Consider the following 25061-nt stretch of genomic DNA (forward strand, 5'->3'; position numbering starts at 1 on the left):
CACCGCACCTGAATCTTCTGATCATTACACTAACCCACATACACACAACCTAATGGATGCTGCAGACTTGACCGCATGTTCGCACCAGAGTTGTGGTAAAAGTGCTAATATACAAACTATGTTTGCCAATGCAATTGAACATATGTCCTCATCTAGTCAGGCCTAAAACTGGTGTTTATGGTTCTTTCCACACAGACACACTCGTTCTCTCACCAGTACAAGAGCATATGTCACCCTCAATTCCTCAGAGAATCTGTGTAATTAATTAGACCCTGAGATGCCGGCTGTGTTCAACAAACAAACACGTTCACACAGCGCAGGAAGCGGAACCCTGCAAACAAAACTGCTGTCAGGTGAGGTTAAGGACAAGAGTTGAGCGTTGGGATTAAACGGGCATTGTGGCTAAATTATTAAAAACTGTAGTAGTCGTCTTGTTTCCTGCTATCTCTCACCTCATCTCACTTAGGGCCTTATGCTGTTGGTTGGCATCTTGGGTGTCATCTACTCAGATTTGGATCATTTCCTAAGATCCCCAAATGTTTGCAACAGGTATAAAAGTGGTAGAAATCACTGTATTTAAAAGAGGATTTTGTGCTTTAGGTAGCTCTGATTGTTTTCACCATGGAACATTTGGGAGAGAAGCGCAAAATTAAATTTGAAGTGATGGAATTGGAATTGTTAGTGGAAGAGGCTAAATTACTGAGTTAAAGAAAATACGTTTCTCGCTCAGATAATTTTGGGGAAGCCAGCAACCGCATAAAAGCCATGTTTTGTTTGATTGAACTCGTTCTGAGTGTTTGGCAATTGGATACATGTGCCTGTTCTGTGTAACATTGCATTTCAAACTTGGGACAGCATACCTAAAGCTGCTCTGGGACAGGCCAGCACCAGTTGTTACTGTGTCTGGAATGTTCTTAGTTGATATGGCATAACTCCTTGTAACTGGCTCCAGTCAGGCCTTAGCTCATTCAGAAACTCCAAAATTTAATTGCTGAATAGATGATATGTCATGATAATTTTTGTTTTGTTTGTTTTCAGGTTTCAAAAATGTTTACACTAGTGGAAAAGGTCTCCCTGCTGGCTCATTATGCCTGCGCTATGCTGTCACCTCTTTGCGTACTGGTTTGCACCTGCCTTTCAGACGGACTATTTAAAGATGGGGGGGGAGACAGCACAATTCATCTCAGGTTTGATAAAAAACATTGTGCCTGCCAAATTCGACGAAGCTGTAATGTGGAGGGTAATTAACTGTATCATAAATGCACCAAGAGTTAAAAATAATTTAACCACACTCTTGACTTTGAAAAGTAACAACGCATAAGGTGATATATATTCTGCTCTTGTTTTTAAGGTGTTCACAGCCCTTGTTTAGGCTGCGCCTTCTTTTGGGAAATGTGGTAATCCTTTGATGCTCACTGAACTGAGTTTTTCGTTATGCTGATGTATTGCTTTGCAGCATGTACATCAATGGTTGAAACTCTGACGTTTTGGGCAATTTTAGAAGAACATGTTTTTTTTAGAAAATGACAGCCAAATTGTATGACCTCCGAGGAATCTGAGTTTATTGGTGCAATTTAGGTGTGCACGATTATGGCCAAAATAATTATTTGGCCAAAATAATTATTTGTATCAATATTTTATCACAATTATTAGTCATAATTATTCTACGTTAGGGAAAAATCTTTTATTTTTATTGCACTACTTTTTAACAAACAATATGTAACAGTTTTCACTGCAAAATAAATATTTAACAATAAATGATAGTTAGTAATAAAAAATAAATGTACCCCAAAAAATTCTACTTTACCAAGGGCTAACTGGATAAATATGCTATTACAAAGTGCAATCACGAATTGCAACTTAATGCAAGCAAATACAGTTCATGCATAAAATACAATAACATTAGGCTATAAGCACCGGGTTTTCATTTGAAAATCCCCGTCAATATAGTGAATTGTCAAGAAAGGGTACGTCTCCGTTGCTCTGGTTGATTGGTCAGTTGTGCACGGTCACAAACTGCAAAGAACTCTCTATTTACTTGTGCCGTTTTTTTCCCCTGCGGTCAGGCCAGCTGAAAAGTTAAAAGTCAAGGCAGCCGATACAACGATTGTTAATCGTTTCTTACCGTGACACGTTGCCTCTCCGTCAACTTCAAAATAAAAGCTTCATATATTACTACATTGGACATTAATGCCATTTTAAGCATTTATTTTAATGAAGCCTTAACCATACCTTTACCCGGTGATGGCTAGCTGATGAGGTTGCGGGCACTGCTGCAAATTAAGCACTTTTCATGTGCAGCAGTGCCCGCATTTTAAATGTACAAAATCGCCGATGATCAGGCTAATTTAAACATGGCAGCCAAAATCGTGATCACATTTAAAATGTGATAAATCGTGCAGCCCGAGTTCAACTATATATTGATTGTGTCCTCACTTTTCTACTAGAGACGAGCACTTCTCGGACGCTTTAAAACTTTTTTTTTTTTTTTTTTTGTAATCACACGGAGAATGACTATGTAGACAGACAATTCAGTCTTAATTAGAGACACTCTCATCTGAAGAGCTGAAACATTAAGATGACACTCTTCATTCAGGGTTACTTTAATTATTGTAATTTGGTTGCAATTATGTGCTGGGATAAAAGTGCCGCTCCAGCGCTCTTGTGGGTGGGTGATTCCCTTTATGTGAAATCCTTTAATACGATTTCAGATATCTAGCTGTGGAGGACTTTTCTTCAGCATGAGTGCTTTCCCAACCTTTGCTGCCCTCAAAAGGAAGTTGATTCTTTACCATGTGACCTGTTGTTCATGGGCGTTCCTGTCATAATGTGTGCTTTGTTTTTATTATTTTGTGTAAAGCCACCAACCTCTTGAGAATTTAGGATCAATCCTTGACAGGCTTTGCGTCTATGTACAGTACTTACAGATGCCCTGACTGTCTATTCCATAAAGATAGTCCACGAAATATCCATAGCAATAGGATTGTAGTTAGTAGGTAAAGTCTCAGGTGGATCCACATCCTTGGGTGATGTGGGCATAAATGGGCATAGGTGGTGGGTGTACACAACAGCATGCACGTCTCCCGTGTGCCTCATGCTCTTTACAGTACAGTGCGACCAGTTCAACAGTTCTAAAACATACATGAATGGGTTCATCCCATTCATGTATGTTTTTTGTTTTGGTCAGAAGCTTGCCTTGTCTAACTGAACGGCTGAATGATTGCATGATTCAACCCACACTGAGATGGTAGTATGTTGCTAAATATGGCATCTACTGTACTTCTGGAAGTGCAGGCGACACTGGTGTCTTTGCGTCCAGTTAAGATTGTGCACAATTTGTGTGTATGTGCAAATGGAAAGAACGTCATGCAGCATTCTTTTCTACAAAATCCTTAAAGCCCCTTTCAGTTGTAAGATGAGGTTGACAGATTAGTCTAATTGGTCTGAAACAGGAGAAAGGCTTTGTTCCATTTCAGTTCAACATAAAGAAAATAATAATTTCAAACAAAAACCTTCTACACATCTGCAATGAACCTCTGCTGTGGATAGAGTCAAATTAAGATTTAAATGTTACACCGAGATTGCAAAAAGGATTGGTGATGCTGCCTGATATTGTGGTATTACTGCAGTGCAGAGCATTACCACTGATCTCTCTGCTTTCTCTTTGCGCTAGAACCGCTGGAAGGTGGGAGGGATGAATATAAATAGCAGCACAGGGTTGCAAGAGGGTCAGCGCTGACATTTAAGTAGATGGCAAGACTTGCCACTCTGCCGAGAGTCATCTCACTTGATTATTGAAACGGATCTCTTATTAATTATTGTTTCTGGATGAATAAGGAATGCTTCCCACAGACAAACTCCAAACTCAGGGAGCGCTTCCGATTTTACTTTTTGTTGGTGTAATGGTGATATGTCCCAATATTTCCGTCCATATCATTCACTGCATGTAACCAATTGGGTCTTCTGGATCCTATTTGTAGTACCGAGCTTGCCATGTCGCTGTGCCTTACTGCTGAGGTAAAATACTCCACAGTCTTCACTTTGCTGCAGCGCTCCATATTCTTGCTACCCTCAGTCTCGTCTTGAATAAAGTTCGTGAGATGTACAGTAAATACAGGACACCCCCATTATTCTCTATTGTTGTCATTTATTAGCATGTCTTGTTCCAGTTGATTCATTCATTGTGGTGTGTTCCCCCCCCCCCCCCCCCCCCCCCCTGCAGTTTTTGGAAGTACTTTTATAAAGTGGAGTGAAACTCACCCGAACTGGTACTGTGCAGTGGAAAAGCAACATAATCTAATCATGCCAGCATCATGGCCTTTCAGAAATCAATGAAAAACATCAAAAGAGGACAAAGTGGGGAATAATCCTTTCCTGGTTCTATTGAACAGAATGATACATGCCCTCGTCTTTCTATATTTGTTTTGAAAGCAGCTTTTGAACTTTGGCGCTATTCCACTACCAACTACTGAGGATTTATATATCAGATTTGTCTGCTCAGGCAATCTAAACCGTTTAATAGTCATGATAGAAGTCCCTCGTTGACTGTGAACAGACCTTTGTTGCAAGTGAAATTTTTTTCCACACATTTGCTTTGCAGCATTCTTTCCCTTGTGTGTCCAATAGTTGTTTGCTCATTTTCAATTTCCCATCTTTATCTTCGATGGACGGCTTCCTCATTGACCTGAGGATTACCATTTCAGCTTGAGCTTAACTTTTCACAATAGTGCTTCACTGTTTGGATTTTTGTTGCATAAACAGACTTATCTGAGATGTATTGTCTTTCACAGCGGCGCATATTTGTCTTCACTGTATCATACTGCCCCTCTTACTGGAGCTCAATTGACTATCAACTGGTCTGTTACATCTATCAAACATCCACATGCGGCCTTATGAACTCTGCAGTTAAATTTGTGCCCTCCGATTGAGCATTAATCAAAAAGCTGAGGTCGAGTGTTTTTGCTGTTTCTCAAGAAATTAAACCGTTGTTACTCGGAGCACAGGGTTCAGTTAAGGTTTTTTGAAATTATCTGGAAAAAGAGGCTCAGTTTCAGGGCTCGACATGAGTTTAGTCAATGAACCATGGCGTCCTGAGCCCTGCTAACCGAAAGGCCGCTCACTCAGCTCTGTCTTTATTAGCCTGTTGTGTTTCCCATTAGTGTGACCATCTGTGGCTTATATGGGGATGCTCAGGTCCAGCTTAGTATAAGAAAGCTGCCTTTATCGGACTAAACCCTGCCATGAATGTATATGCAAACCAGACGTCGCCACAAGTCAAAAATTGGCACAGTCTTGAGCAAAATGGAGAGAAGATTGGCAGGGAGCGCAATGTGTCCACATTACTTGAAGCATTTGATTCAAATCAAGAAAATGTGCCTGGATTTTTGGAAGACAAATAACACGGCGTCATCTAAAGTGAAAACATATTTATGCTTCCCCCCTCTGACTTTGTGGTAGCAAGTTGATATGTAACATTATTCTTTTACGGCATGCGTGCCAGCCTGCTTGCCCAAGGGTCTGCTCTTTTCCCAGAGAGGGCCTCGCTTGCTTCATCCACACACTTGGCAAAGAAGGTGCCAAGGGCTGTGACTCTGCCCGGCAGTGGAATGCGTAGACCCCGTGCCTGGTTAACTTCTTCACCCACACACTGTTGCATTGGTCGCGCAGCCTCTGACACTGACGCTCTTGAGCTGCTCAAGCACAATGCACATAAGGCTTTGTCTGTTCTGTAGGCATCCCTCTCAGTCTTTGGGCCCCTTTATGGAAATGTTTGGCTGCAGGACCACCTCTTCGTGTGTGCATGTTGTCTCTAAGCACAGAGGGCAGCTGTAAAGCAAAGTCAAGTGGCACATTCATGCTTCCAGCTTCCAAAGAGAGGATGGAAGGGATGGAGCGATTCTGCTCATTCCCGGCAGCGTGTGGGAGGCTGAGAGGAGAAGAAAGGCTGTACTCCATTCGGCTTTTGAACCTATTAGCATTTGGTTAAGCTCTGAAAGCTCCCAATGGCCGAGCCACACAGCGAGCAGTAGGACCTAAGTGCCTGTACTGGTGTGGTTATAAGCTTGGTCCTGTCAATGGGCCCATTGTGCAGCCGTGGCTGCTGGGATGCCTCGTGGCCTCCATTTCACTTGTCACTAGTCCGCTTATAAGTATCAAACCCCATTTCCTTGGCACTCCCAACTAAAGCATCCATCTTGTCGTTTGGCAAATCGATTGGTGATAAGAATGTCTTTGTTGACTCGTCTGTTGGCTGTGAGGATGACTCACTGAAGTGAGTTGTGTCAATTCCCTCATGCCAAGGTTAACAACTCATCGTTAGTTATCTGCAAAGGATGCCATTTGTTGTGGTTAAACCCCTTTGTCATTTTATGTGTATTGGTCACTATGTCACACCATTCCAGCACTTCCTCTGCTTTTGGCTCGGTATCGTTTTCCTGATCAAACGTCCACTGAGTGGCTCACTCTCGTCTGTAGCAATGAACTGGCATGAGTGTTTTTCACTGACCAGTCAGCTGTGACTGTCAGAAATGGACCTCTGACTCTTCCTTTTTCTCATCTTTCCTTTCCTTTCCATCTGTTTAAGGCGCTGATGGATGCCCTTGATTTGGCATTCTCACAATCTACGCTCTTATCTTTGGAAAAGATGTAATTTTGCGCTTCTCTGTTTTCAAGGATAAGACAGTCCTTCAGAGTGAAAATATGAACCATCGTAGCTAATATCCCGCTAATAAACAGCTTGATTGTCTGTGGCTGCACCACGAAGAGAGAGAGAGAGAGAGTCCCTGGCTCCTGTTGGTCTGCGTCTGCGTACCGCTAATAAACATCACTAAGCCCGCTGGAAATGTGGGAAAACAGACTTCTCTCAGTCTGTACATGGGTTAGCACAGTTCATGGGAAAAAAGGAACCAAATACACACTGTACATGTGGTCATGCCTCATATTATCATGTCAACCATCGAATTCCCCGTCCTTGCAGTCCAGATGTCTGCAGGCGACTGCAGCTTTTGATAGGAACACCTGTATGTGCAGTAAACCTCGTACCGTCTTCCCAGCAGACACCAGGTGAGCAAGGTTCATCTGTGTGCCAACATGCTATTTCTTTGACCTTCTGGGTCTGGCACAAAGTTTTAATGGGAGAAACACTGAGATGGCTTTGTCCTCTACAGCCCAGCTGTGTGTCCTCAAGTGTTCACAGCACTTATTATTACATCTCTGTCTCTGCATCTGTGTTTTAGTATGAATAATTAAGAAAGCATGTCTTTGAGTGGGTCAACAAAGTTTTTACTGTTTGCCATGACAACACGATTAAGTGGCTCAGTGTTTATCTCACGCTTAAGGATGTTCCTTTCTTTACTTGGGCATTCTCCTCCACTTGCGCATCTTGCCAGACTTGCACATTTGGTTAGAGACGTCCTGCAACCACAAGGTCACAGGTTTGTGCCCTGCAACAGCAGATGAGTCCATCACCAGCCATCTGTCCTGTCAAAATGTCCTTGAACGGGAAGGTGGACCCCTACTTGTCTGTTTGCAATAAGATGGCTGGATTGTAAAACCAATGAATAGTCAGAAGTGGCTATGAATTAACTTGTGTGCCGTCCGCCCATCACTCGACTTTGAGACGTTTACCGCTTTGGAATTCCTCCAGGCTGATGGAGCCATTTCCACAAGTGCGTTAACTGAATTATTGTAGCTGTAAGTTTGATTATTCTCTAACAATGTGTTGTCTTGAGCCCTCGCCAGATGCTGACCTCCCCCTGACTTTGAGAGAGTGCTGCTGCAATGGTAGTGATCATTGACTGAAGTCACACATAGGCCAGCCTGTGTTCACTGGCAAAATCAGATGAGACTCTGGGGAAAACCCCGAAATTTCAGGCCATGTTGCCAGCAGTGCATATCTAGCAAAAAGAATGGTTGATGTATGGGAAGGAGGTTGGGTTAAACACTTTTGCATGATCACAGCATTTGGAGCCTGAAAGAGAGTCTCAGTGAAATTTATGGGTAACAGCAACATTATTTCCGCCATATAAAATTTGGAAAAAGGCACCGTATTTTCACGACCATGAAGTGCACCGTATTAAAAGGCGCAGTCTCAGTTATACATGCATAAGGCGCACCGTTTTATTGGACACAGGCATGGTAAAACATACGCTAGCTTAAAACATACGGTAGCATGCATGCACGCTAAAACAATATTTTTAAAAAGGCAGCGGGAGCAAAACTGAGTTCGGTTGTACTTTATTGAAGTATTTAACAATGTACTCATGTTATTTTTGATCAATCCTCATCCACAAATCCATGAAAGTCCTCATCTTCTGTATTCGAAATGAACAGCTTGGCAAATTCTCCATCAAACACGCCAGGTTCCCTCTCGTCATTGTCGGAGTCAGTCTCGTTGCCGTGCGGCTCCTCAGAAATGAGCCGGTTTTTACGAAAGCTCGAACAACAGTGCAAGCAGACACGTTAGCCCAAGCATCCATAATCCATTCACAAATCGTGGCGTAACTCGCCTAGCGCTGCCTCCTAGTCTTAGTGTGTGTGTGTTCGCCATCTGTCATCCATCGCTCCCACGCCTCTCGCAACTTCACTTCGAACGCCCTGTTTACACCGATGTCAAGCGGTTGGAGTTCCTTCGTCAAGCCTTCCGGAATGATGGCAAGCTCCGAGTTATTGCACTCAGTCGAATGGTGACTATAGAGACGCTTCTCCTGGCTGTTCTTTGCTCATTAATCCATTGCTCGAGTTGGTTATTTTCGGGGGTCCTTAGCCAAACCGATGTTGTTTTGCACAATGCACACCCCAGCACTATATACCTGCTGGGGGCGTGCCTTTAGCGTCCTCTATCACGCGCACCCTTCGACCTTTAACGTCCGGATGCTGTCCTCAGTCACGTCCGCCTTTCCTCTATATAAGCAGCGTGTCGGCAGGAAATGCTCCCAGTCAGTCAAGCGGAGCACTCATCAAAGTCACACAACAACATTTACAGATTTTGGAACACTGTGCACACGTAGGGCGCGCCGCATTATAAGGTGCCCTGTCCATTTTGGAGAAAATGTAAGACTTTTAAGTGTGCCTTATGGTCGTGAAAATACGGTAGTCTATAAAATTGGAGTAATAAGTTTTCATTCTGGGTTAGGCAAGTATGTCACGACCAAACAATAATGGAAGACCAAAGCACTATACTGTAGGGCTTGTCCAGCATACTGTACCACTACTGCGTAGCATGTCAAATTCCAAAACCACATGTATGGTTTTCATCAGAGAGAAGCGTTCCAACGTTTGGCCTGGTATGCATAATACAATGTTTTCAGTCTTTTTTGAAGGTCTGGGGATTGTTTTGTACCAAGTAATGTTCTCGTTTTTTTATCTCTGAACATACCCTCGAAGTGCAAGGATAGAAATGTATGCAATGAGTCCAAGTGAGAGATGGAGGCAGAGATTAGGAAAAGGCCTGTTCCCTGCTGGAGTCTCCACATGGATCTGATAAAGAGTGTCACATTGTGTTGATGAACGACTGCTGTCACAGGTCGTGCTGAAGTTCATATTTGCATGTCTGAATGATCAAATTAACGAGTAGTGATTTATTGCTCTAGACTTCCATTGTCACTGATGCATGTGCTACTAAATTGTTGTTTATATGTAATTCCCCACATGATTCAGTATTTTCAGATGTTGTTGCCTCTTGTAAACATTTCTTTAAAACTATACACGTATGACCTTCCTAACAGAAAACTTGCCCTGTGTTCCATCCATCCATTTTCTTAGCCGCTTCTCCTCACGAGGGTCGCGGGCGTGCTGGAGCCTATCCCAGCTGTCATCGGGCAGGAGGCGGGGTACACCCTGAACTGGTTGCCAGCCAATCGCAGGGCACATACAAACAAACAACCATTCGCACTCACATTCACACCTACGGGCAATTTAGAGTCTCCAATTAATGCATGTTTTTGGTATGTGGGAGGAAACCGGAGTGCCCAGAGAAAACCCACGCAGGCACGGGGAGAACATGCAAACTCCACACAGGCGGGACCGGGGATTGAACCCGGGTCCTCAGAACTGTGAGGCTGACGCTCTAACCAGTCGTCCACCGTGCCGCCCCCTGTGTTATAAACAAGAACTGATCTGTGATACAGTAATACAACCATCCCAGAACATGCTGTTTACGACAGGCTTGTGATAACAAACATCATGTTAACTGTAACCGTACCCATGACGCGCTTCCGTCTGCTGCTTGCTAAATTGTCCTGATTGTCATCTTCTCAGGTTTCCTCCTCTGCTCAGAGAAGATAACGTCCCTCACTCTATCTGTCCTTGAACATCCTCCTCCCTATGCTATCTTGTCTTCTCTAAATCTGGTTATCTCGCCCCTCTGATGAGCATGATGATGACCGTTACATACAGTATCTCTTCCATCTCAACAGCTGCTTGCTATTTCCTCTTATTTTCCCACCAGACTATTTTGTCCCATATACTGTATATTCAGTATATTCTTGAATTTATAAAGACATTTTGTCCAGTACTGTTTCCAACTTTGTGGGTTACAGTTACAGGGTAGGGTAGGCCCTTTTCTGTTCCAGCATGAACAAAAAAATGGTATAAAGGCATGCTTGGATGAGTTTGGTGAGGAATAACTTGAAAACCCTTATCCGAACTACAACCATTTTAGTTACAAGTGCTTGTTTCCCAATACTTTTATTCTATTGTATAGTGTAGTTTTTGAATATCTGCACTTATAAATTGGACGTATTGAAACAAAAGTGTATGAATAATTTTTTCTTTTTTTTTTTTTTTTTGTTTTTCTGTGAAGGCTGTCCAAGAACATTCCCACCACCAAGGACGTGGAACCGCTGCTGGAGATCGATGGCGACATCCGTAGCTTTGAGGTGTTCCTCTCCTCCCGAACACCCGTCCTCACTGCCAGAGATGTGGAGATGTTCCTGCCCTGCACTGTCAACCTCGACCCCAAACTTCGAGAAATAATAGCAGGTATCAACACATGTAGTACAAGAGTATATGCATGATGGCAAGTAAGGGGAGGTGTCTTAGCAATGTTGGGCTGTCTTCCATCATTATTACTATTTTATCATAAAACAGATCTGGATGGTTCACACAAACGATAAAACATATTTATTCATTACATCTGGTATGATGTTACGTTGAATGATTTTGTAAAAAATATTTAACCATTTTCCAAGAAATTTGGGTCCATGGAAGAATCCATAAAATTACATTAGTGCTAATTTGCGTTTTTAATTTTATTTTTATTTTTAAAATCTTTTTCAACATTGCAATAATAACAATGGTAATGTTAAATGTAATTGTTGTGAACAATTGGCAGATCCAACCCTGATCCAGATTGCTTGTTGGAGGTCCAGTTAATGGAATTGCACTTGAATAATCAAATCCACATTTGACTCTACAATATGCTTCTTTTTGATCACATTTGATCATGACGGGTAAAGCCATAATTGTTAACTTATCATATTTGCGTGAAGAAGCTACACGATAGTACTGTCTCTTGCTGTCCCTCAACAAATACGAGTGTGCAAGTAGTGTAATACTATTACAAGCATTTTAAGGAAGGAGCCAGAGTGGCGCCGCACTTTTCATGCAGTGCGTCAGTGGCCGTTCAGCCCATTTGAGAGTGTCAGTGACACCGAGTGTGAAGTTGCTGCATCATGGTGTGAGGAGACCACAGGAAAACACACACACACAACGTCTGTCCTATTGAGCCAATGCTGAGTCATACAGTGGACCAAACTAAGGGAACTCCTAAAAATAGCCAGGTGAAACATGTTTATTTGTGCAGGTTTTCAGCTCTATACGTTACCCCATGGAGAGGAAGGTCATCTCGTTCCCTCCTCTCCACATTTGTCCAGCCGCTACTTGGTGCCCTGTGGCTAGCCAGTGGGCAGCACCGTCAGTGATACCCGCCCATGGGCCTGACTCACATCATAAGGCCCCTATTGTGTTCACAGGCTGCTTTGGGTCTCACTCAGTGTGTCATTCAGCTGCCACTTGTATAACCAAGAGACATTCTGGTGCCTTCTGTTTCTGGCTTCTACTTTCTTGCCAGCGACACAGAGCCACTCTGTTCCTGTCGCTGGCCTTGTTTAACTTATTTTTGGGAGGTTCCTTCAAATCTTTTACTCAGCGCCTACTCAGATTGATTGAGGAAAACAATTGTGGCACAGTTCTGTTGTGCCCACGAGTTCCCATGGTCTTTTGTTTGTTTAGTGAATTTATTTGTCTGGGGCTCCTTTTGCCAAAATCGTCACATGGCTGGTGTTTCGCTCTGGTAAAAAATACAGAATGTCAACAAGGCTACTTCTTTGTAAGCAAATAGAGTTGTAAGAATCAAAGTGTGAATGGTACTCACTGTTGAAGTTGTCTTTGTAACATCTGCAACATTTCATCCACTTGCTTGCATGTTCCCTTTTTTCCCAGAATTGTTTTCCTGTTCATTTACTCACCACAGAGGATATAATAAAGAAAAATTATTGATGCGTTGGTAGCATCTGAAGGCCCATTATAGTCATCGCCAGTGATATGATCTGGGGCGTCACACACAAACAATTCCCTCTCTCTTCCTCTCTACCCCCGTGATTCTCTCCTCTCTTTAGATGTGCGTGCGGCCAGGGAGCAGATGCACGTGGGAGGGGTTACGTATCCCACAATGTCTTTGCAAGAGGCGCTGGTGCCCCGTCCACAGCCGGGATATGGCCAGCACACAGCCGCCTGCTCACCTGCTGGTTCCTTCGCCGGGTCCTTGCCGCCTCAGCCGCACAGTGCTTACTTCAGTGGGATGACTGGTCCTCAGCACCCCTTCTACAACCGGGTAAGATAGACTGGGGGATGCTGGCAACCAGGTCAATCAGGTCCATACAATATGATGTAAAGGTAATGAAAATAAAGAGTCAACTGTGACTCACATGTACACAAAGTCACTCGCAACATGTGCATGGATTTAGCGTTAGATCTCATTTTCCATCCATTACATGACAATTTTTATTTTATTTTATTGGCACCCAACATACGACATTGAGAAAGGTCAAGTTAGCATCCTTTCTCTATAGCATCTATTTTGATTTTTGTTTGTATTTTTGTGCCTTACTTCCCTCCTATGATTTTCATTTGACCTCCTCTCCTCCTACGTCCTTAGCCTTATTTCCCCCAACATGTGTATCACCTGCCAAGGCATTACCCCCATCACGCCCACTCATCCTTGCACCCTTCCATTAAGCGTCCTGCTCAGCCCAAGGACATCACTGGTGGACTTGTAAGTACAGACATGAAACTCAGAACCTTTACCCTTGTTTTCTTTGAACTTGTTCTCCTTATATTCATTTTGTCAGATTTTGTGAGTTGTCATTTGAGAGGATGATGAATCAGTCATTGCTGTCACAATAAAAAACACCTAAATGAGTGCGACTAATTCACCGCCACCAATATTTGATGGTTATTACATACATTACATTAAGCAAATATACAACCAGGATGGGCTAAACGATAGTACCTTATTATCTCACTTTTCCACTGGACAGTACTGGTTCAGCTGTATTGAGCTCGGTTTGGGGACGGTTTTCCACTTAAAAAGTAATACTGCAGCAAACCGAGAAAATCATGCCTTATTGAACACATCAGATGGTACAAGACACACTTATGAACAACATAAAGAGGGGACCCCAAGGGTCTCCTGTATTTATTTCTCACCTTTTGGCTGTTGGCCACAGTTGACAGATGCATTTTTATTCAAGAGGAGACTGAGGGCAGCGGGAAAATGCACCGTTGTAGCAAATTGGAGACTGTGGAATATAATACTGCTGCTTCCAGAGCTTTGATAAAGCAACCGGTTAAGCTAACATTAGCACATGTGTTACATTGCCTCATTTGCTCGTCCAATGAGTGATCAGCATTGGTTTGTGCGGCACCCATATGATATCAGCTTGACTTGCTTGGAACCCCAACATGGTTTTGCCAATGGAAATGTGTAAAGCTGAGTAGGTATCGTGCAGTGGAAAAAGTGGCATTTGGTCCATTATTGTGAACATTTATTGTAGCTTTTTGTTTTTTGTGTCTTTCACTTGCTCATTCCTCCATCCTGTCCCCTTAATTCTGCCATCCTCTCCTTAATGTATCGGTATCACATTTTCCCTTTTGGATAAAGACCTGGAAGGTTACTTCGTAAAGAAATGGCCATCGAGTCCAATAGCCTCGACCTCTGCACAACCCTATGTTTGTATTCTGTGCCCATGTCAGGAAGTTATAGCAGAGGATGCAAGAGAAGGCCTCCACTCCTGTCCCTCTGACCCTGCCATGGTAACCAAATAAACCACATAGCATACCCACGCCGACGGTTTTGCAAATATGTAGCTTGTTATTACTAATAATTTGCTCGCTGATGAACTTGCAAAACCTCAAGCATGCTGAGCATTGCATGACTTGTTTAGTCTCTGAAACATGCTCTCTCGGTGCATGTGTATAAGTTATTTGATTCCTCATTCCCATAGACACACCGTCTGTGACTGGGACCTTTAACACAGAGGAACCATTCTGTTAAACATGTCATAGGGACGCACGAGACACTCCGACGTCCACACATTCAAAGAGAGCAGCTTCTGTTGGAACAAATGAATGATAACACTTCTTGCCTGCTCCACAAAGCCACTTATCAGGCTGCCGCCAGCAAGCATTTAAAGGCGCTACAGTATATGAAAGATTTGAATATAGAACACTGAAAAATTTCCTTCTCTGTCTATCTTTTCCATTCCACCTCCATCTGCCTCTTGCTCTTTTGTCCCGTCTCCTTCGCTGTATAAATGCCCTCAGTTTCATCCTTCATTCCCGGCTTTTCCGATGCACATCAGCCCATCTTATCCCTTCCCGCAAATCTGTGAATGTTGATATGCGTGTGCGCATGGCCTCATTATGTGTAATTCTTTGGATATGTAAGCGGGCCGAGCCCAGTATAATTGCTGAGCTTATAGAAGTGTGAATGTGGATTCCTCTGTCTGCGAGGATTATCATCAGAGCAACTGGCAACACACACAGACACACATGCACGGATGCACACACACACGTGCGCGCACACACACATTGACAATGAGCCCAGCACTGTTCGAGCTTATCTCCTTACCAAGACGCTTCCGCTCCTGCAGAGCTCTGTTTCCTCTTCCCCATCCTTCTTGCCCTGCCCTGAGCTCAGCCCAGCTGTAATTACAGTCTTATCACACACACCCTGGTTCACACAAGCACACATACTTACATACTTAGACACACCCGCTGATTTTTGCGTTTTTCTGCGTTTTCCAAATTGAAGGCCGTGCCTAAATTGAAACCTCTGCTTCTCTTCAACTTGGTTTCTAATCTCTCTCGGCCGGTTGTAAGCTGTTCTGTTTGGAAAGATTATGACCCCAAACGCTGTGAAAACAAAATCTCCTTGTGTAATAATTCTACCTCCATTAGCCTCACCTCTTCCAGTCTGGCATGGATGGAAAGGAGCTGCTGCCTCCTTGGTTACAAAAAGTCCCTCCTGCACCTTCATGTTGTGGTTTTCTGCCGTTTTCCTCTTCATTTCTCCTTCTGCCTTCTCCCTCCTCTTTCCACAGGTGCACCCCTGGCCTCAGGTCAATGTACATGTGTGTATTTTTTTGTCTGACCATATGTCTGTCTGCTATTTTTGTCTCCTTATTAAGCTTTTAAGGTCACTGCCTTACAAATCAAAGCAGGTACATCAACGGTTTCCTTGTTTCATTCAGTCTCTGCAGTGGGGTTGCAACGGTATGACAGTTGTACAGTTTGATAAGTGGATACAGAAGACTTTTTTGTAGGCAAATTTTCAATGGAAATTAAAGATTTTTAATGGTATACAACTGGAAATGTAATGTAATTTTTACAAACTGTACAAACATTTGTTTTCATGACAATATAATGTATTATTCTATTGATTTTTATTCCAATTATATTTTTTAATAGTATAAACTAAATTAATTTTAATATATTATGTAGATATTTATATTCCATTAATATATTTTCATTATAATATAATCATTATTTCAATTTTTAATTTAAAATGTACTAATTGTGTCAAGTATTGATTTATTTGTTGATTTCTTGGCTGTTTGTTTTGTACATAATGGAAATTTGGGCTAATTCTTTTAATCTTTAGCATGTCTCATGTCTCAAATGTGTAATTAATGACAATATTTACATTTGGTAATTTGTAATTTTATTTTTGGGATTATTAAAAATTATATAGGAAATATTTAATATTTGGGCTGCACTTTGGGCGACTGGTTAGAGCGTCTGCCTCACAGTTCTGAGGACCCGGGTTCAATCACCGGCCCCGCCTGTGTGTAGGTTGGCATGTTCTCCCCGTGCCTGTGTGGGTTTTCTCCGGGCACTCCGGTTTCCTCCCAAATCCCAAAAACATGCATGGCAGGTTAATTGACAACTCTAAATTGCCTGTAGGTATGAATGTGGGTGCAAATGGTTGGTTGTTTATATGTGCCCTGCGATTGGCTGGCAACCAGCTCAGGGTGTACCCTGCCTCCCGACCGCAGATAGCTGGGATTGGCTCCAGCAGCCCGCGACCCTAGTGAGGATAAGCGTTAAAGAAAATGGATGGATGGATGGATATTTAATATTTGTATTTTAATAAGGGTATCTACATTTTATCCACTTTTTTTTTTTTTTTACTTTTGTTTCTTGCTCTACAATAATTGGTTGTTAAATTATATGATTTATCGCCCATCTTTTTGAATTTCCATATTATTCTTGTAAATTCCTGTAAATTCTCATATATTTCTATTAATTCTCATTTATTATGTATTAAATTCCTGAAATAAAGTGTATTTAAACAGCTTTTTTTTTTTTTATCTGGTTGAACTCACCTATGTTTTTACAAAGTTGCATAATGCACATGGTGCGCGATTCCATCAGTGTTCATACAAATTGTGAAACCAGTATACCGCTGCAACCCTAATCTGCATCCATTCAGACATTATACTAACACTCACACTGTCTTATCAATATTACGCATGGTGTACAATCAGATAATAGACACTTCACCTAAAACACACACTATCCTTTAGTTCCACTAACAGTTTCACACTAGTAGCAGTCATTGTCCTCTTGCCCGATGCCGCCGTACTATATTATACTGGTTGTAGCCCCTAGACATCCCAACCTGTCTAACAGCACTTGTACTGATTAACCACCACACTCCTCTGTCCAGGAAACAAAAACAAAGTCTGGGTGGCCATTAGACATGAGAGGGATTAACACGATTGCACAGTGAAGGAAAAGACAGTCGTGAGTCAATGGGATGAGGGACAAGGAATAGAAGGGAAAGGAAAGAAAAGAGTTGTGGTTTTAAAGTGGATAGAGGGACGAGCGGAAAATAGAGCTGGTCTTGGCTCATTAACAGGCCTCTGGTATTAGTGATGCCAAAGCTTGTAGTAACTGCTCAGTGACCACCACTCAGACTCCCAGTCTCCATCCCGTAAGTACGTTGCGTACAATTTATGTGCTTGTACAGCATATACACACTAAAAAAGAACAAAGTGGTGTAACTGTTTGGGTAGGTTGGCAGCTTTGTTTGCTCTTACCCTTAATTTGTGTGACTGACAGAGGGAGTTACTGTGTGGAATTGTGACCACAGGCCAACGTATTTCCCCCCCTCCACAGAGATCCGTTTTTCCCTTTTGCACTAACAGAGTGCGCTAACATGCCGGGCCGGGTCCGCCCCGGTAAGCAGGACTCGCACAAATGCCATGAATGTGTCCTTCTCATTATGACTGCGTATTTTTGTAGGCCTCCCCTGCTGTCCTGCTGAGCTCAATGAGCACAGATGCAGTGTGCGAGTTCCTCAAACAGATAGATGGAATCGACGGCAGCATGCGTCAGTACACCTCCACCGTCAAGAAGGTGCGCTAGTCAAGAACATGCTGAAGTCTACATGTGGAGTCTTTGTTAGTTGATGTATTTAACGTTTCTCATCTTTTAATCTGTGTGTTTAAGATGTCGCTTAATCCCATCATTCAGTCAGTTTTCCTCAAACATTGCAGGCGAATATAAACGGACGTGTGCTGGCACAGTGCAACCTGGATGAGCTGAAGAAAGAGATGGAGATGAACTTTGGTGACTGGCAGCTCTTCAGGGGAATGGTGAGGCCCTATTTCTCACTCCCACTGGGCACAGCATTAGATACACCCGCACAATATATTGATGTCCAAGATAAAATACAAATAATGCCAAGTTTGTATGGACACCATCGTAGATGTATGAATTCAATATGTTAATTATTGTGTGTTAACAGCTCCCAGAATGTTCCAATGCAGTTTTACACCATTGCAAACCCCCGCTGCATGTCTAAATATACTGTATAATTGAATTAGTCTGCCGATATGGTCAAAACAGTGTATTGTCTTGCACATTTTGAATTGTTAACAGATGTCATTAGATTGTCATTGAGTATCAATGAGATGTGGTCAGTGAGTTAGTTGTCTTTTAGCATGCTCAAATATTTGAATTAAGGATATTCTATGTGGTGTGGTAGAGGATGACAACTCATTTAAGGTTGTCGTGTGAAAATTAGTTGACTACCTGTGAAAACAAAATATCCTTAAAGAGTGGCTTTTACTGTGATAGATACCTTATTCAGGAAATCGATGCTGTTCCTCAATTAGTTGCTTGAACAAATAAAATACCTCACCTAAAAATTCAAGCCTCCTTTTTGCCCTCCAGGAAAAGTAATTAACTATGACATCTCATATCACTGTGGTAGACGTATTTACCACAACACACAGCAGCTAAACATAGACATGGCATCTGTAAAGCTGAAATGTATGGTGGCATTTAAAGACAGAGTGATTCTGTATGCAGAATTCAGAAATAGAAACTCATAAGCAAAAAGAGTTAGAAATGGAAAAAAACAAGACACATCTCACTGGGGGGGGGGGGGGAAGCAAAGGGAAATGCATATATACCCATTTATCCATTTTCAGTACCGCTTGTCCTCTCTGCGGTCGCGGGCGTGCTGGAGCCTATCCCAGCCGAGAGGTGGTGTACACCCTGAACTGGTCGCTAGCCAATCACAGGGCACATATAAACAAACAACCATTTTCACTTACATTCACACCTACGAGCAATTTAGAGTCTTCAATTAACCTACCATGCATGTTTTTGGGATGTGGGAGGAAACCGGAGTGCCCGGAGAAAAGGCACGGGGAGAACATGCAAACTCCACACAGATGAGGCCAGATTTGAACCCGGGTCCTCAGAACTGTCAGGCAGATGTGCTAACCAGTCGTCCACTGTGCCAATTAAAAATATATATTTACTGTTATATTCGTTTATACTAATAAAGCCGTCTGGCTACCCTGCTTTGATATACACTATGTGAAATACTCTTCAGCCATTACTGATGTTTTCCATCCATCCATTTATTTTCTATATTGCTTGTCCTCATTAGGATCACAGGTGAGCTGGAGCCTCTTGCAGCTGACTTTGGGCAAGAGTCCGGGTGTACCCTGAACTGGTTGCCAGCCAATTGCAGTTAGTGATAGTGTATCATCTCGTATTTCTTTCCAAAAGATGGAAGCATTTTGTGAAATAACATGCTGTGCTAAACTAAGATATTGGACTGGAGATTAGATAATCCGCAATACGAAAAGCCTTGAATCACTAACGTGTAGCAGTCTCCTCACAACAAACCAGTCGTGTTTTTAGCAGACATCTGATGCCGAGCTCACATCAGAGCAGCTGGAAAGTACTGCCTCCTTACAGCTTCGTGCACTAAACCAGTGTTGTGTTGCCAGGACGCAGCCAGCTCAGCCATCTGGTCGAAGATGGCCGACTGATATCTAGATGAAGGGAGGTCATTGTCAGGGATGAGTGGACAGCCGAGTGGGTTCTCATAAGGAGCAGCTCAAAGTTCCCCTTCTTGCTTCCTGCTCTTGCTGTGTAACATACTTTGCATCTAACTTGTGAGTCTGTATTGAGTTAACATAAATTCTTCTTCCCAAGGTGATGGAACAACGGCATGCTGAAAGCCAGGCTCTGCTTCAGGATGAGGCGCGTGCTGCTAGCGAGCAGGGCAACAGCATGTACAGCGGAGAGCCCAGCAGGCGCTCGGTGGGGGCCCCGCGGGAAGGGGCGGCCTTCAGCCTCAACCTGAGCTTTGAGGAGCTCAGCCGAGCTGGACTAGAGGAGCCCCCGAGACGCAGCAGCAGCAGCAGCTCGCAGTGGCCGGTCAGTCCTCGCTCTGGCAGCGCAAACACCGCAGCATATGATCAGATGCAGGGTGTGCATTTTGTAAAAGAAATAATCCCGTGTAAGCATATTTAAATAGGACATTCACATAAGGTTACACTCTCAAAAACCGTCACAAAGCCACAAAGTCCTCTTCATGGTGGCCGCACGTACCTCATTCATGTGGTATAGAGCGAGAAAAGAGCACAGCAGAGGAAGTCAGAAGTGTTCCTGTACGTATCAGCAGGCTGAAGAATAAGAACACAAGGGGCCCCATGGTGGTTATTTTCACCTTCAGTCTGGATTTCATAAATCTCAGGCACATCAGCAAACTCTGTAATACACATTTAAACTATACATAATCCATCACGAAAATTTCAATTACATTGGTCGTGTCATTTATTTGCTGTTTCCATTATACAGTTTGTATAATGTAGTTCTTACACCACTGTAAACTCCAACCACCATAATAAACACTGTTGCTTTAATACTAAGATGACTTTTTTTTTTTTTCATACTGTTTCTAATTTGACTGCAGGTGTACCCAATGTTGTGTACCTTTTTCTTTGTCTTGTCAGTTGACAACTCTCCACACCACAAGCATGTCCAGCCTCAACTCGCAAGAATCGTCCAACAACATCTGCAAGTTGACCGACAGGCAGCAAGCCGAGTACCGCGACGCCTACGAGGAGTACATCGCTCAGATGGCCCAGCTGGACGGGTCAGGCGGCGCGAAGGAGAGGTCCGTGCAGCCCCAGCTCTCAACCTTGCTCCAGGCTGCCAGCTTGGACGACAAAGGGGTGGGTGGACAATTACAAGCACACTACATCACTTAGCCTGGATATTTTAGTCATTACACAAGAAAGAAGAGTAACTACCTCCTACCTTATGTTGATATGGAAAATGACATTTTTCAGCCTGCCCACTTTAAAAACGTCATTTTAAAAAATCTTGATCTTTTAAAAATATATTTTAATGAGTGTTTCCAGTGCTTTCTCTGGGTACTCTGGCTTCCTCCCATATTCCAAAAACATGCATGTTAGGTTAATCGCGGACTCTAAACCAGTGGTTCTTAACCGTGTTGGAGGGACGGAACCCCGCAGGTTTCATACGGAGTGCACGGACGGAACCCTTTCTAATTTGAAAAATAAAACATGGTTTATTTCAAATTCAAAACAGGTAGATATTTTATTGTCTGTGTTGATTCTCAGTCATCCAGGTCATGCACAAAATGAACCACGCATCAGTTTCACACAAAATCACTGTGTTAAAAGAACAAAACCAACAATTTCACACAAAAGATTCAATGAAAATTTACTGTAAGTGAATGTGAATTTTGCTGTTGCCATTCCCCTTGGTAAGTGCCACTCTCATATCAGAGGAACAGACTTCGTTGTTAAAATTCACAACAAAGTCTGTTCCTTTTCTTTGTTATTTCTACAATCCTCGAAAAGAGTTAATTGGTAAGATTAAATTTTGGGGATAAAGCATGGACGCACACGCGGTTTGTGTCGAGTCCTCCGTCGAACCCCAGCGACTGCCTCACCGAACCCAGGTTAAGAACCACTGCTCTAAATTGTCCACTGTTGTGAATGTGAGTTTGAATCTGTCTATATGTCCCCAGCAATTGCCTGGCGACTCATCATCATGTACACCGCCTCCCACCCAAAGTCAGTTGGGGTAGGCTCCAGCTCACCCGCAACTCTAATGAGGAAAAGCACAATAAATAAATTAATGGATGGAATGTATTTATTTATATTAGTACAAATCTTGTTAAGGTACCCTGATATCACCTTGAGAGATTCAAAAAGTAGTCTCAAGAGGTATATGTACAAAGCAAGATTGCCTGATATTTTTCTTAAATTAAGATAAATGTAATTATATATTATGTACAATATACAGGGGTTCCTCGGTTTATGAAAGAGTTCCGTTTCTGCGGTGGCAACATAACTCGAATTTGTATACCAGTCGGAACCGCGCTGTGGTCAGTCACTTAGAGTACATGAAGGTAGTAAAGTCATATTTCCCGCAAATATTTGTATTTGTAAATACTTGTAGGCCATAAATATAAAACATTAAAATGAAAAACAAAGTACAGCAGAAACTTGCACAGTTTGAACATTACCCCATGCTTAAATAAAATAAAAACTGTACTTAAATGATTCAATTAAAATATATTGTACATAGAAGTTTCATAAAAATTGACGCTAAATAAAAGTTTAAAAGTTATCAAATGCAATGGTATTTACTTTTTGTTTTTGTTTTTTTAAATAACGAACTACATACAAGTCAGAATGTACAACCAAGGAGGATGCTGTTCAGGCTTCTGATTGGCTAAATAGCCATCAACAGCCACAGATGTACAGTATCTGTGGATTTAGCATCACATTCTATAGTGGGAAACGGAAGACCATTGTTACTTTCTTAATTACTAACTTTGCTTGTGTTGGCACCAAATGCTAAAAAGGATTCTCTCTCTAGAGACCTCCCATCCAATTGCTATGATTCTGTATATTTTCATGTTCTCATTGAATCATTTTCCCACTGGCCAGGCTAAGGAAGGAGCAGACCAAGATGGCCGCAAGTCCTTCATCAAGAGGGTCTCCAAGGCGACTGAGGCAGCAGACGTTCCCTCGGGGGCTGATGCTCAGCTCCTCGATCCCATCAGCGAGGAGGATGAGAAGCTGGACCACAGCACGAGCTCCAAAAACAACACGGCGGGGTCGCGCTTCCGCAAGCTGTCCAGCGATGACGACTCGAGCCCTGAGGAGGCCGACAACACCACACCGCTTCTTCAAAAGGAAGCGAAAGCCAAGTCTTCACATTTCCTCACTAAAGGTCCCCTGGATCTAAAAGAGTCCAGTGACAGTTCCCCACAGGAGACAGCAGGAGAACCCAGCCTGGCGAGGGGAGCGGCGAGGCTGGGCGTGATGGAGCTGGAGCTGGAGGGTGTGGTCAAGAAGCGAGGCCTGCTCCCCAGCAGCCTCAGCTGCCTACAGGACACCGCTGTGGCTCGCATGTCCATCTGCTCCGAGGCAGCCTCCGAGGCCAGCCTGATGACGAGCAGCCCGGACGAAGCGTGGCCTCCCGGCGGCCTGAGCAACCTCAACCGCAGCGACAGCGACACCACGCTCGACAACAACACCAGCGACGCCAATTCCAACACCAACAACAGCAGCCACCAACAACAGCAGTCCGCCACCTCCCTCTCCAGCATCCCGCCCGCTGTCATTATCTCACCGGGCAGCGGCAACGCCACCGTCACCACAGCCACCGTCCACCACAACCAGAACCTGCGCTCGATCAACCTCGGAGACGAAAGGGAGAGCGTCCTTTAAGATTGTTTCTAATCATACTTCAGTGATCAATGTTGTCATGTGATGAGTAGAATAGAGTTTAGTCTGTTAGGACCCAATTGTAGAAGCTGTGTTACTTGTTAATGATAATAGTGTACTTAAAAACAAAGGTGTTAAACTTGTTTTCATCAATTGCCACATCGTAGTGGCGGTTGCCCACAGGAAGGGGGGCAGTTATAACGATGAAACCTATGTCTCGTAAATGTCTAATCACTTGGGGTGCAGCTCATCTATAGTGTAAACAGGAATAGAATTTGAAAATGTGACTTGGCGGGGCTAGATCTTATCTCTGAGCCTTGAGTTTGACACCTGGGCCTTAAGTTGCCATTGGAAAAAAGTAAATTAGAAATGGAAAGTTGTGCAGTTGTTGTGACTTTGTGGCGCCTGTTAGGTAGAGATGATGTGCATGTGGTGATGGAATGTTACATGTATTCTTTGCTGGTATCAACATCTACTCAGTGCTGTTGTGGCGTAATGGACTGTTTTGTCAAAGATGATTTGCATGCACTCCCAAGGCTCTGACATGATGTTCTGTCTCCTTCAATTTGTCAAACTGTTTCATTATTTAAGTCAATACACTTTTTCTGGATGTTGAGATCATTGGAATTATTTTTTTTAATATTGCAGGAGAATCTGATCTTTCAAACTTACCTTGTTCATAAAGGATTCGGGCCCAGTTGTCGCTCAGGAAGTTTTCACAGTACAGGCCGTCGCTATATAATCGTCCGATAGATGGCGCACTTTCCCAACAAAATGTACTGCGCGCTAGCTGCACAGATGCAAGCTGTCAATCTTGTCAGAGACTCCCTCCCCCTTTCTAAAGGGGTACCTACAAGGGTCTTTTGAGGACACTAATAAGGCACTTTGAAAAGGTTTTAAGCATCTGCATGTTTTATCACACATTATACAAATTTGTATGTGTTACTCGGTTCTGTGTTTGATTTTTTTTCTTTAGGTCGAGCCTTCCTCTGTGTGTAGGGTTTACATGTTCTCCCTGTGCACGTGTGGGTTTTCTTCATGTACTTCGGCTTGTTCTTACATTAAAAAAAACATGCATGTTAGGTTCATTGAGTACTATAAATTGTCCACAGGTGTGAGTGTGAATGGTTGGTTGTGTGACAACCAGTCTACGCAGCCTCTGGACCGGCTCACCCTTGACCCACACGATAACAAGTTCATGGATGAATGGAATATACAGCAGCAACTTTAGGTACACTTGCACATGAGTACCAGAATGTCTGGTTTTTCTGATTGACAACTATCATATTTGCAGACCGTCTCAATTTCCATAGTTGCGCATTTTTCCTCCTCTTATATGTATTCTTCCTAACAACACAACCGACAGCTCTTGAGCTTGAATGCCTCGGCCTGTCACGCTAAACCATCTAATCCCATTTACTCTACATGGCACCCAAGGAAGTGAAAGTGCAGTCAGCGCGCCCTACATAAGCGTTTCTC

General features: G+C 43.0%; 1 protein-coding gene across 8 annotated transcripts in view; it reads left to right on the forward strand.

The window, feature by feature from the left end:
* kidins220a (kinase D-interacting substrate 220a) overlaps nt 1-24664 on the forward strand; it is a 58233-nt gene extending 33569 nt beyond the window's left edge. For 5 of the 8 annotated variants that reach the window (XM_061695629.1, XM_061695631.1, XM_061695630.1 and 2 more), the window contains 10 exons: nt 10802-10980; nt 12618-12832; nt 13157-13273; nt 14254-14313; nt 15690-15722; nt 17809-17922; nt 18063-18161; nt 20023-20247; nt 20826-21047; nt 22800-24664. In XM_061695629.1, the coding sequence (XP_061551613.1) occupies nt 10802-10980; nt 12618-12832; nt 13157-13273; nt 14254-14313; nt 15690-15722; nt 17809-17922; nt 18063-18161; nt 20023-20247; nt 20826-21047; nt 22800-23585 (2050 nt within the window). In that variant the 3' untranslated portion in view covers nt 23586-24664. The remainder of the gene's footprint in view (nt 1-10801; nt 10981-12617; nt 12833-13156; nt 13274-14253; nt 14314-15689; nt 15723-17808; nt 17923-18062; nt 18162-20022; nt 20248-20825; nt 21048-22799) is intronic. The other 3 variants (XM_061695627.1, XM_061695628.1, XM_061695632.1) reach the window with 3 other exon arrangements.
* Nucleotides 24665-25061: the final 397 nt, after the last annotated feature.

Source organism: Phycodurus eques, chromosome 14, assembly GCF_024500275.1.
Source record: "Phycodurus eques isolate BA_2022a chromosome 14, UOR_Pequ_1.1, whole genome shotgun sequence".
NCBI classification, from domain to species: Eukaryota; Metazoa; Chordata; class Actinopteri; order Syngnathiformes; family Syngnathidae; genus Phycodurus; species Phycodurus eques.